General features: G+C 39.1%; 1 protein-coding gene across 1 annotated transcript in view; it reads left to right on the top strand.

Annotated features, from left to right (window-relative positions):
* The window catches only part of LRP2 (LDL receptor related protein 2), a 363,947-nt gene that overhangs the window by 315,873 nt on the left and 35,266 nt on the right, over positions 1-12,808 (top strand). The window contains exon 68 of the mRNA XM_069225286.1: positions 10,713-10,841. Coding sequence (XP_069081387.1) covers positions 10,713-10,841 — 129 coding nt within the window. The remainder of the gene's footprint in view (positions 1-10,712; positions 10,842-12,808) is intronic.

Here is a 12,808-nt window from a genome sequence, read left to right as displayed (position 1 = left end):
TACAACAAAGACATAACAGTATCATACCACAAAGCAAAATAACGTAAAAAAACAACAGGGACAACATACCAAATGATACAAAATAATACAACAATCTTAATAAAACACAATAACAGAGCACATCATCGCCACATAAAAAAAGTACAACAAATAAGCACAAATATTCTGGTCATTCATTACTACCTCCACAAACCTTTTTTCATAATACTGTGGTAAAAGATGTATGTACAGAGGACTTTCTTACTTACAACCAAGCACACAAAAGCTGATAGGAGGAAAGCTTGCAAAATATCTAAACTGCTAGAAATATCTCTGGTTAGCATTTCAAACCATTTCTAGATGGAGAAGCAAACTTATGCAAATTTTTACTGACCCTGCTTCTCCCGGAAACAGTCCATTCCAAACTGCCAGGCAAAGTCCTTCCTGAATGGATCATAAGTAACCCCACCCTGGTTTCTGCCTTGCAATTTACTCTCTTCTGGAAATACCCTTGGCCACTTAGGCTGTTACATCAAACACATAAAAGATGATGGGAGGAATGATTGCAAAAAGTCTAAAGCACTGGCACCATAGGCATGTAATAGTCAGTGACGTATGTTTTTTGATCAGCAACAAAGAAAACATCCCATGTTAATGAATAAAGCCCTGCAAACTCTGTGTGGACATACCAAGGTTCTTGATACAAATGTCCAGGCACATTTTTTATGTGAGTAATTAAGTCAACTATATACCAGTCCTTACTGCAGTGTATTTAGCTCCTATTTTTCAGTTTACATGTGAGCCAGCCTTAGAAACATTAGTTAGTACTTTGTGTGTTTAACAGTGAAGCTTCATACAGTTCAATTTTGCCTGATATGTGTTTGAAAGGAACATGAATGCATCTCTGTGTGTCAGGAAAATCAGTGGGACAATCTATCTGTATAGCCCATGTAAATGAATAAAGCCCTGCAAACCCAAAGTAGGCATACCAACATTGTTGATACATTTCATTTCTTTCAAACTCCATTCACGTTTTTTATGTGAGAAACAACATCAGTGGCATTTAAGATCTTACTGCAGTTCATTTAGCACCTTTGTTTAAGTCTGAGTGTGAGTCTGCCTTAGAAAAAGAATTTAGTACTTTGTGTGTTTAACCGGGAAGCTTCACTCAGTTTGATTTTACCTGATAGCTGTATCTAAGTAACGTTAATTTGTTTTTGCCTTATGTGGGAGCATTTGCAACTGATTCACTTTAAGTGATCTCAGTAAAACAGGCTCAATTATATAATTTAACATGTCATGGGTGATGTATTATATGAGGTCATAAGCAGTGCATGGCAGGGGTGCAAGTTATTGCACGGCCTAACTAAAACATCACTTTAACGTTTGGCTTTTTGGCATACCTAATTATAATGTCACTTCCACCTTTGGTATTTCAGTGAATTTCAGTTTTTTTAATGTACCATAAGGTCATATTAGAAATACCTAACTATAAAGTCAATTTAACCTTTGATTGTTTTCAGTGAATTTGTTATTTTTATCATCCTTACAACAAAGAGAGAATGAGAAGCCAGGTTTATGCATTCGCTCCACTTCTTGCTGATTTAAATCATAATATCAAATGAGAGATAACTTGTTTTGCTAATTAATCTATTCTCCATGTCAATAAACAAATATTGGGGCTGGGGGAAGAAACCTTTTTAGTTAAAAGGACCCTTACCCACCAGTTAGACTAGTGGCAAGCATTTTCCTTGGGTCCTCACCCACGATGCCTAGTGTGTCTGGGTTGGCTCAATGCTTATCAGCAAAGCTCTTTGTTACTATTTTCTAAGGAATCCATATTAAAATTGCCTGTGGTTATCCCATGTTTCTGAGAAAGTTTATTTTTGGGGAACCCTTGCAAGGTTAAAAACACAATCTGATGTTGTCTTTGGAGTTTTTACTCTAATCTTACATCAAGGGAACTACATGTTTCAGTCACTACAAATCTCCCAAAAGGGTTGACTGCTTTTCTTCAAGGCCAGAATTAAAGATCCCTATTCACTGTGCCTTACAGTCCAAACACTCTTTGTACGGTAAATGTCTTTGTCATTGAAACATATTCCTGCTGCAATCTTTTTTGCATGCCTTGCAAACAATTAATGGGACTTCAATAGTACGTAGCCTCATTCGAATATGTGCAATAATAAATGAATAGGGAGAGACTTGATTATTACTGGAATGTCTTTTCATCTTGTACCGGTGTCCTTTTTGTGAGATTAGTGAAATTCACTGCACTTCTAAATAAAGGTAAGAGCTATATACACATGTTCATTCAAATAACTATTTGATAATTATAATATGTCAAAACTGATGAAACTAGGTGACACACAGTTCCCCCATGCTAAAGTGAGATCTTTAAAGTAAACAAGGATGATGTAGTACACAATTGTGCTTAGTTGCATTCAACTTATATGAAACATACAAGCATACTCTTCTTGGCAAACACTTGGTAGAGTCCTAGAGGTGGGTAGACCCTATGACCCACTCTGTAAAACAAAGAAAGAAACTTAGGTATAAAACCTCAGTTAGGGTTTATTATTTAAGCTTTTCAGTTATAGATTGTTTTTTAAATAAGCTTGCTAAACCGTCCCTCTCCCCCATCTTACTTTGTCAAGGGTACGGACCCTCTGAGGACCAAACCATGCCCTCAAAGCCCGGCCTTTTGCTGGTTACTGGCATGGGGGACGTATCTAGAACCATTAAGCCACGCGATGCGTCAGCACACATGTTGACACCATCAGGCGGACGGCAAGTGAAACAATGACATTTGCTTCTTTTCTGTGGTACGAGAGAAGCTGTCAGTCATGTGGCCATCAAGTATAGATGTGTAATTCTTGTCATTTTGTGTTGAAAAAGGTCTAATTGTTTCTATGGGCAACAAACTGTGTATCTTGATATATATCTATCTTTATTTTACCTACTGGCGATAGTCTGTCTTGTGGCCAACCCCCATGGCAGTGTATGTATTAACATATCATAATTATATATTACTTTTCATTAAAAAAAAATAGGAATTCACTGAAAAAAAACAGAGGTTAGAGGGACATCATAGTCAGGTTCACGTTCTATCCACACAAAATCAAAAAATCATAGAAATTCAGCAGTTATAGTGATATTTATAGTTTTACTTATCTGAAAAAAACATAGCTTGTGCCGTTAAGTAACTTTAGGCGCAGTTATATATATCTATATATATTTGTTTACCAAAATGTTACAATATTAAATTTAGGGAGCTATTAAATGATTTTACCTACGTTAACTATATTTTAGTCCTTTTAAAAATACATTTGTCTCAAGTTACTAAAAAACCCATACCTCGCCTCACAATTGTGACCCTCTAGTTTCATATCAGTTTGAAGTTCATGACCCTACCATGCACAGTGTTGTCATCAATAGTGTCATTTCAGATGTCCTAGAACACATCACAACTGATGTAAAATGGGCGTGAGTTATAGTTACTTCAAGTAAAAACATTACGGCCAATCACATGCTGTGTATGGCCGATGTTTAAGAACACTTGAATGCAACTGACTCATTCCTTGCCAGATTGTTCGGAGCCTGCTACTTGTTCTTCGATCTCTGCGACTGGAAAACACTGCATTGCTTTTTGAGAGTTATTCCCTGCAACTCCAAGAGCATCTTCCCCAATGCTCACCAACCCTTAGCCTTCATAGCACAATGCACTTAGGCTCTGGCACTCTGCAAACCTTTAGTCTTCCTGATTGCATATTAGATAATTAACCGAGGACAACTGTATGGAATGTACACAGGAAACTGCAGTACCTTGCCAGTCACTACTATGCACACTTGTCATCTAAGAGAGAGCTCTCAGTAGAGAGGCCAGTCTCTCTCCATACACCCATCATCTGAGAGAGAGGTCTGATAGCAGAGGCCAGTCTATCCACACACCCTACTATGCACACCCATCATCTGAGAGAGAGGTCTGACAGGATAGGGCAGTCTATGTATGCACCCTAATACGCACACCCATCATCTCAGAGAGAGGTCTGATATTAAAGGGCAGTCCCTTTCCACTCACTACTATGCACTCTTGTCATCTGAGTGAGACGTCTTAGTGGAGAGGCCAGTCTCTCTCCACACACACAACTATGCACACCCATCATTTGAGAGAGAGGTCTGACAGAAAAGGTCAGTCCATGCGCACACCCTACTACACACACCCGTCATTTGAAAGAAAGGTGTTAAAGGAGAGGCCATTCCAGTCACACATCCTACTACACTCACTAATCATCTGAGAGAGAGGTCTGAAAGGAGAGGCCAGTCCATGCACACGCCCTACTATGCACACCCGTCATCCGAGAGACAGGTATGACAGGAGAGGCCAGTATGTACACACCTTAATATGTACACCCGTCATCTAAGACAGAGTTCTGCTAGGAAAGGGCAGTCCCTCTCCGCTTACTACTATGCACACCTGTCATCTGAGAGATAAATCTAAACAGACAAATCTAAACAGAGAGGTGAATTTCTCCCCACACATCCTTCTAAGCACACTAGTCATCTGAGGCAGAGGTCTCAACGGAGAGGCCAGTGTCTCGCCACACACACTACTAGGCACACCCCTTATCTGAGAGTGAGGGCTGGAAAGAAAGGTTCATCCATGTACACACCGTAATATGCACATCTGTCATCTGAATAACAGGTGTGACAGGAGAGACCAGCCCATGTACCCACCTAAATATGCACCCCATCAGCTTGCAAGACAGTAAATAAATACTTCCTTTATATCTTCTATACAACAGTGCACCAGTCAGTTTTCTACCTTAAACAGCATGTGCAAAACACTGTAATTAACAATTCTAAATGTACAATCTTGCGAGTGGTTAACAAGAGTAGAATAGAAGGTAGAGCCCGCCCTGGAGTCCACTCTGGGGATTGTGCATCCGGCTCCTGCGACCATCTCGCAAGAGCCATCAGTTTAAAAAATAATCCAACCATCTTTTTTTTACTACTGTATTAGAGATTGCCATTAAATAATAAACTAATTTACTTTTTTTTAAATCCTAGAAATTAACTGAAATAAAACAAAGGTTATAAGTAACATTATAGTTAGATGTAATAAGAATATCTGTTTTTGTTTTTAAAAGAACCTTAGAAGTTCACTGAAAAAAAAAACATTAAAGTGACGTTAAAGTTAGGTGAATTTCTCACTGACAAAGTTAGCATTTTGAACTAAAAAACACAGAAACTCACCAGTTATAGTTAGCAGCACTAACTATAACTTGTACCCAGCCATGCAGTGCTTATGATTCACATATGACATCTCTCTTGACATGTTCTATGACATCAATTATGACATCACTGATGACATCTCACATGACATCACCAATAACATCACTTATGACATCATCCAAACTTTATTTTCCTGCATACAGGTATCCATATAACCATTGCATTACAGGTCTAACTGTAAGTACAAAATAGCTGATCAGGCATCATTTCTACAAACCCGGACACAATTCCCTTAGGTGCTGAAAGCAAGCATTATGTGCAACATTGACCCTATACCAGTTCTTAATTTGTAAATAAAAATGTGCCGGTGCTCAAAGCTCTCCACTGAAACATGCAGCTGCTCCAATTAAATATGCGAGCACGAAATATTGAGGCAGTGTAATCCTAAAGCCATCTCGGGTCTCTTTAATCTATTTACAGCCACTCCCTGCCCCTTCAGCTCACTCTTGCAGCTTCCTATTTTCTCCCTTTGTGACACTTTTTCGTTGTTCTCTTCCTCCGCCTTTCCCATGTGTGCCTTTGGCTTGCAGTAAATGCTTGAGGCAGAAAAATAAGTTCCAATCCTCAAATATATCTGCTGGTGCCCCGCACTGGAAAATACTGTCTCAAATTAAGCACTGCCCTATACCATAAACTTTAATTAAGCACTGCCCTACACCTTAGACTTTATGGGAAGCAGAGTTTACTTTATCAACCAACCACAGATATATAGGAAACCCTAATTGCACAAGTTGTTAAATAGCTATACAACTGGTTAAAGAAAGCCAAAATAATAAAGGCTAATACCTCAACAAATGCCCTACTAGGGACAGATTTTATCTGTATCAAACATTAGACACACACTGAAGCTACATTAAGAAATTAACTTCATATCAGTAGAGAATTGAGTACTATAAACAGTGTTTAGTCTATGAACAGAAACTCTATGCCACATTGTTGCAAACAGTGAAGTTCTCCTGGTAAATACACCACACAGTATTACAAAAAAACCTACTAAGAACAGTGTACGTTCTATGCAACAGCAGTCAAAAAAGATACTACTTGTTAAAAAAAACAAGATCTGAAGGTGCTGCACCCAGAGGCGTAGCTTGGTTAGGTGAGAAATTCACCTAACTAATATATAATCTAGTGGCGGTTGCCACTAGGTAGTTATAGTTAGGACCATGTCTCCATAGAAAAAGCATTTTGGACTTCCCTATAGCTTTGGTGTCATGTTCTGAATCTTCACGAAAATTTCCCAAAAAAAGTGTTGTGGTGTTTCTGGTAATGCACAGAAGGTTTGGGGGTGATCCGTCGTGCGGGGGCCACGAAAAATGGGGGGATGAAAAAAGTTGTTTTTCCCATGTGAATTCCAATAGGACCTTTAGAAACGTCTACAGCCCAAACCGCTGGATGAATTATACCAAATTTGGCAGAAAAGTAGGTTTTCGGTACGCAGATTGTGTTTATAATATTTAGGGAAATCCAAATTTATATATCTCTGGCAGTGGCGACTTTGTGAATATTTTGCAAATATTTTGCAGAAATTCAAAAATGTTCATGAATGCGCATGCGAAAAGAAGCGGTGTAATTGGCTGACTGCAACTTAACTAGAAAGTTGTGGCTGGCATTTAATTTCACGGGACAAGGTCCCTGAAGGTGAAAATCCCAATTGAAATTGGCATAAGGGGGTCAAGGTAAAGGTACTCTTACCCCAGGGGTGTGAAATAGGTGTGTTTTAGGGGCAAAATATGGGTTTAAAATAATTTTTGTCACCATGTTTTTAGGAATTATTTGCAAAATATTGGTAAATATGAAAAAATTTGAAAGAAAAACCACAACCTCATTCATGCACTTAGACTCATGCGCCCACTCACACACCCACTCAGACACTCATGCACCCACTCACAGATCCACTAACAGAGACAGGCTCTGTGGCCAATCTGTGCTGCACATGGCCACAGGCCATATATGGCGCAGGGTTGTGTGGTTATAAGGGCTTGGCTACAAGACTTGGCTGCTGGCCAGGCCTTGCAACCAGTTCCCACTGTGCACAGCCAAAGGCCGCGTGCGGCAGAGGATGGAATAACTTATAGTAATTAAAATTTCATTAGTTAAAAACCCATAGAAATTCACAGAATAAAACAAAGGTTACAGGGACATTATGGTTCTGAATTTACTCGTACAAAACCATAAAAATTCAGCATTTATAGTTAGAGTTCTTTCAAGTAACTATAACTCACACCCTCACCATGTTTTCTTATCAATAATTTTATTGCAAATGTTGTAGTGATAATATCAAATATGCCAAAGAAGATGTCATCAATGATATAATATGTGGAGTAATTAGCTGTGCATGGTGAAGGCACGAATTATAGTTACCTTAGGGCGCGAGTTATAGTTGCAGTTATAGTTATAGGCAGTTGCCCCTCGGTAGCTATAATTAGGACCTAGTTTCTATAGAAAAAAAGATTTTTACTTTCCCTTATCTTTTATGCTGGCTGATGAAACTTCGCCACATTTTCCCCCAAAAAATTTACGCTCACGTGAGCTGCTGTCTGGAAAGGTTTTGGGCGATCTGTCAAACGGGAACGAGAAAAAAGGGGTGTCCCAAAACCCTTTCCCCATTCATTTTTCCATAGGGATTTTGAACAGAGATAGCGCCTGAACCGCTGGACAGAATGACATGATTTGGCAGAAATGTCGCTCTTGTTAGTTGGTGTAAATCTGTTATATTGTTTTTTAGTATTTAAAGGAGAACCAAATTGATATATCTAGGGATGTGCAGGCTCCATGAACCCTCCCGATCTTGTGGTGAGATCTGTTTGGCTGACAACACTTCAACAAGGAAGTGTTGGCAGCCATGTTGGGACTCAGATTCAGTTGAGTCCCTAAAAAAAAGTAAAAAAAAATAAGAAAAAGGGGCCAGGGTAGGGACTTCCTGACCCTTTAGCTCTGGTGCTAGGGCTCCAGAGGGAACCCACCTAGACTTAAAAATCATTTTTTAAAAATGTTCAGCATGGAGCCACAGAAAATCAAAACAAAGTAAAACTCGGGCTCCCGTATTTGTTTTGAAAACAGCCCCCGGGTGGGCCAGGTCCCGGGGGCAATTACATTTACATTGGGGGCCGCCCAGGCCAACCTGCAGCCCCGGGGGTACTAGCCTCGGGGGGCTTTTACCTAAAATGGATGAAGAGTTGCTGCCTGTCTCCCCCACAGCCCCGGGGACTGCCACCTCCCCGTGGCACTTATCAAAATGGATGTCAGGCCATGCGCCCAACTGCTGCTGCACATGGCCAAAGGCCGTGAACGGCGGTGGTTGGATTAACTTATAGTAATGAAAATTACTATAAGTTAAAAAAAACATAGAAATTCAATGAAAAAAACAAAGGTTACAGGGACGTTATAATTAGGAAATAGACTTAAAAATATAGAAGTTCACTAAAAAACAAAGATTATAGGGACGTTATAGTTAGGCTCACATTTAAACGTACCAAACCATAGAAATTCACCTGTTATAGTTAGGGTTATCTCAAGTAACTCTAATTCGTGCCGTAAGGTAACTATAACTCAAGCCCTCTCTATGCACTGCTAATTAGCTCACAAAATACGGCACTAAGGAAATCTTTGAAAACATCATTTATAATATCAATGTAATATTTGCAGTAACATTTTTTACAAAAAAGCTGTCCATGGCGGGGTCTGAAGCTAGAGTTACCTTAGGACACGAGTTATAGTTACCTGAGATAACTCCAACTATAATAGGTGAATTTCTGAGGTTTGGTATGTTTAAAATGTTAGCCTAACTATAACATCCCTGTAATGTTTGGTTTTTGCAGTGAATTTCTATGGTTTTTGTAATTCTATTTCCTATCTATAATATCCCTGTAACCTTTGTTTTTTTTCTTTTTCAAATCGTGTCTCCTCCTTTTAGCGTCCTTGGCTGACTTCACCCTTAGGGTCAGCAAGCAATTTATTTTACCATTGTTTTGTGATGGGGCATTTTTTATCTATTTTTTCCCAGCTAGATGAACACGACCCTTGGACTGCATCGTTTTTGCTTACCTTATATTGGCTTTATACATTGGATCTCTTTTGCATATGTTTGCGAAATATATAACTACTTCCAATGTCACATCCAATGCTCTACTTGTGAGATACCCAAGTCTGTGGGGTATAATATAAAATACTGCGGCAAAATGTGAAGGATTGTTGGGAGGTGTGGTCTTTCGTTTATTTAGTTTTTATGCTTTCTTGCTGTTCTTTATCTCACTTGCATTTAATCTCTTTTTGGTATCACACCTTACTGTGTTGCTACTGCCTGTGTTGAACGCGTTTTAATACATTTCGGTGGCTTTTCCGTGGTGTTCATTTCTTTTCTGCTTAAATAGGGATGACCATGCTAGACTCGTGCAAACAAAGATGCCTGTCCATTAATGTACCAGGGCTCCGTTTTAGAATTGCATATTATTTTTATTCAATTATTCAGCAGGTTAAAATAGCATTTTCCTTTCCTGCCAAAGACAACACATTCCAGGCCAATAAGTAGGGAAACAGCAAGGCACAGACTGTCTGAATGACACCATTGCACGAATGAGCAATAATTTACTTCTGTTAAATTACATTTAAATGAGACAGAAGCCCCTTTAAATGGTTCTTGACCGTAAGTTCGATTATTAAATTGTCTTTGATGAATTGCTACACGTTCTGGAACACCAGTAAACTAAACGGCGCCATTTTATTTTTCCCTAAAGTGCCCTGACAATTCATGTTCAGAACAGGGATGATGCCCCACTGTTGATTATTATTGTTGTAGGAAACTATTTGGATCTCAAAACTACTGTCCATTCATGTTCAATATCCATGGCTATGTTATATTTCCAACGTATACATGGGGGGGGGGAGGGGCGAACCCCGGTAGATTTTTAGGATGTGTGCAAAAAGTGGTACCGTCCTGAAAGTCAGACACAGATGCGGTTCTCTGGGAACTTGCTGAATGCTCCTGCTGTGTTCCTTAAGATAAAAATGCCCAAATAATGACTCCTCCCTTTGTTTTTCCAACAAAATCAGAATTTAGAGGATTTGTTTAGCCTCATGACAAATGTGATTGGCTTGCTGATTTAAAATAGCTGTTACAGGAACATTGTAGTTCTCTTTTCAAATATATTGTTTACGGAAAGACTGTATGATACTGAAAGGAAGATTAAAAAAAGAGTAAAATAGATTTAACAACTGCACTGTAATTGACGTTTATATTTAACCTGTGATTAATTAGGTTGAATTTTGTAAATAAATGAGTAAGTATATTTTCTGATAATTATATCCGTATGAAAGCAGAAAGTCAATCAAATAAATAGCTTTAAAGGCATCTAGAAATTACATGCTGAAATGTTTATTCATACTTACTGAAAAATGAAGAGCTGAAAATGGCATTTTGTATTTTAATCCCAAAAATGCAGGCATCTGTACTGGACCGATGCAGGGACAAACCGAATAGAGGTGGCCATGTTGGACGGAAGATACAGGAAATGGCTTGTTTCATCTGAGCTGGACCAGCCAGCAGCGATTGCTGTGAATCCTAAACTTGGGTAAGAATTGCGCTCATCAGCACGTATACTCAACTGTCAACAGTTCTAAAACAAACACAAAGTCATTGGATCAGAGTTGCAGTTTGAGACAAAAAAATTAACAAAGCCTGCTACACAGAAAAATAAATATTTTTACGATAACACAGAGATTATAATACATCTATAAGATGAGTCCGTGTAATTTTGAGATGTAAAATGGTCTGTCATGCATTACAATGCAAACACTCTATAGGAGATGTAATGATGCACCAAGAAGGCAATAGTGATGGTGGATTCTGGATGGATGGAGCCAAGATCCACTCTTTATTTAAAAATAAGTGGTAACAATAGGTTGGCAGAGAAGGCCAATGTCAAGCCAGACCTAAAAAGGTTGCAAAGTCCAGGATAGACCACTGTGAAATCATGGTTCCCCAGGTAAAGGCAGCAGATGTGAGCTTATCCCACAGCAACAGTCTGTGTGAGTTTAGTGATAAAGAAGTGTTGTAGAACAGTGATTGGAGTTGTTTTGCAAACCATCATTTGACACCATGGATGTCTAATACGTTTTCAATTTATCTTGGTAGACTTTTGAGAAATTGCAAAGATGTTGTTTAATGCTATCTGTAGAGGTCCATCTTTTCACTCAAACCAGAGGTTCTGATGCTCCTTCAGTTTCTACTGCAATCTGTACAAAGGCTCTAGGTGGCATGCAATGGCAGAGCTCAGGGTGCAAACTAAGATCCCTGAAAACAGGCCCTAGATGTTTTCAAAAGTTCCAGTATTGCATCTGTATCAATAAACACATCCCAACACACTATCCTCACGCAGTAGTGTTGTAAGGATGTCGTGCAACCTGGTGCATGCAAGGGAAAGGGCCCTTTGACTGCTTTTTCGATAGTAAAATACCATAATTGTCAGGGTTCATTGGGCTGCTGCACCTGCTGTACCAATGGTAGATAAACCCCTATCTCCCTCTGATCATACATTGAAAAGGAGATTATAGTTCTCATTTTGTCATAAATTCAGAGGGTGAGGGAACATACCAACTTTAGCTAGAGTTTGAATTCAAGATGACCTTAGCTTTCAATAGGATTCAAGATTACTGCCATTCCCCACCCAGGCTTGTAAACTTAGCATTCTAGCACACTAACAGTCCACTTTCAGCTTTGTAAAAAGACTCATATTTTGCAATCAGATGTACCATCAAAATCTACAGAAGACCATGGAGGCACCTACAGCAACATTGGTCATAAGAAGGAGTCATTAGAACAACAGACTTTTCTAAAAAAAATGAGGGTGATCTACTACTGTGCTAGATGCATAAATGAGCATTAGCTTCAGAGTGCATTCAGGAGTTATTCAGCAAGTATTCATTGTACTATAACTAGAGAAAGTACTTGAAAGATGCTGTTTTTCTGTCATAACATGCACTGCTTGATGTAGATAACACCTACAATTGAAAGTGAAATGTATTTGCTCTAAGCCATAGAACACAAAAACAGTGATGGGTGGAAAGATTGAAATAACCTCAGTCACTGGTAATCACTTTGAGCTGAATTCCAACACATTGTTATTTTTGCTCACAGTGCCACCAAACAGGCAGGGAGCTGCCATATCTAAATCAGCTTTGGTCCTACTCCAAGAGGTACAGTCTTGCTGCATTGCTCGCCCACACCCCCCACACCCCATGAACAGGAACAAAAGCAGCTACAGGATGGTTTTAGCTTTATTTGGCCTCATCAGCGGGGCCAGCTTCAGTCCGATGGTACAATGAGCTTTTGTGTTCTCTTACAGTCACCATTACCTTTTATACAGAGTTTGTGGAAGGGCCACTGATAAGCATGTGCCCAAAGTCCACGTGTAATAATCATGAAGACTATTTAAAGACATTGTATTGTTCAGATGTTACCACCAATGCTGAAGTTTCCTCATTTACCACACACCCTATTTTGTGAATTGCCAAATTAACAGCCAATTCCCAGTTTATC

This window comes from Pleurodeles waltl, chromosome 3_1 (assembly GCF_031143425.1).
Source record: "Pleurodeles waltl isolate 20211129_DDA chromosome 3_1, aPleWal1.hap1.20221129, whole genome shotgun sequence".
In the NCBI taxonomy this organism is placed as follows: Eukaryota; Metazoa; Chordata; class Amphibia; order Caudata; family Salamandridae; genus Pleurodeles; species Pleurodeles waltl.
This window is presented reverse-complemented; position numbering and strand designations above follow the sequence as displayed.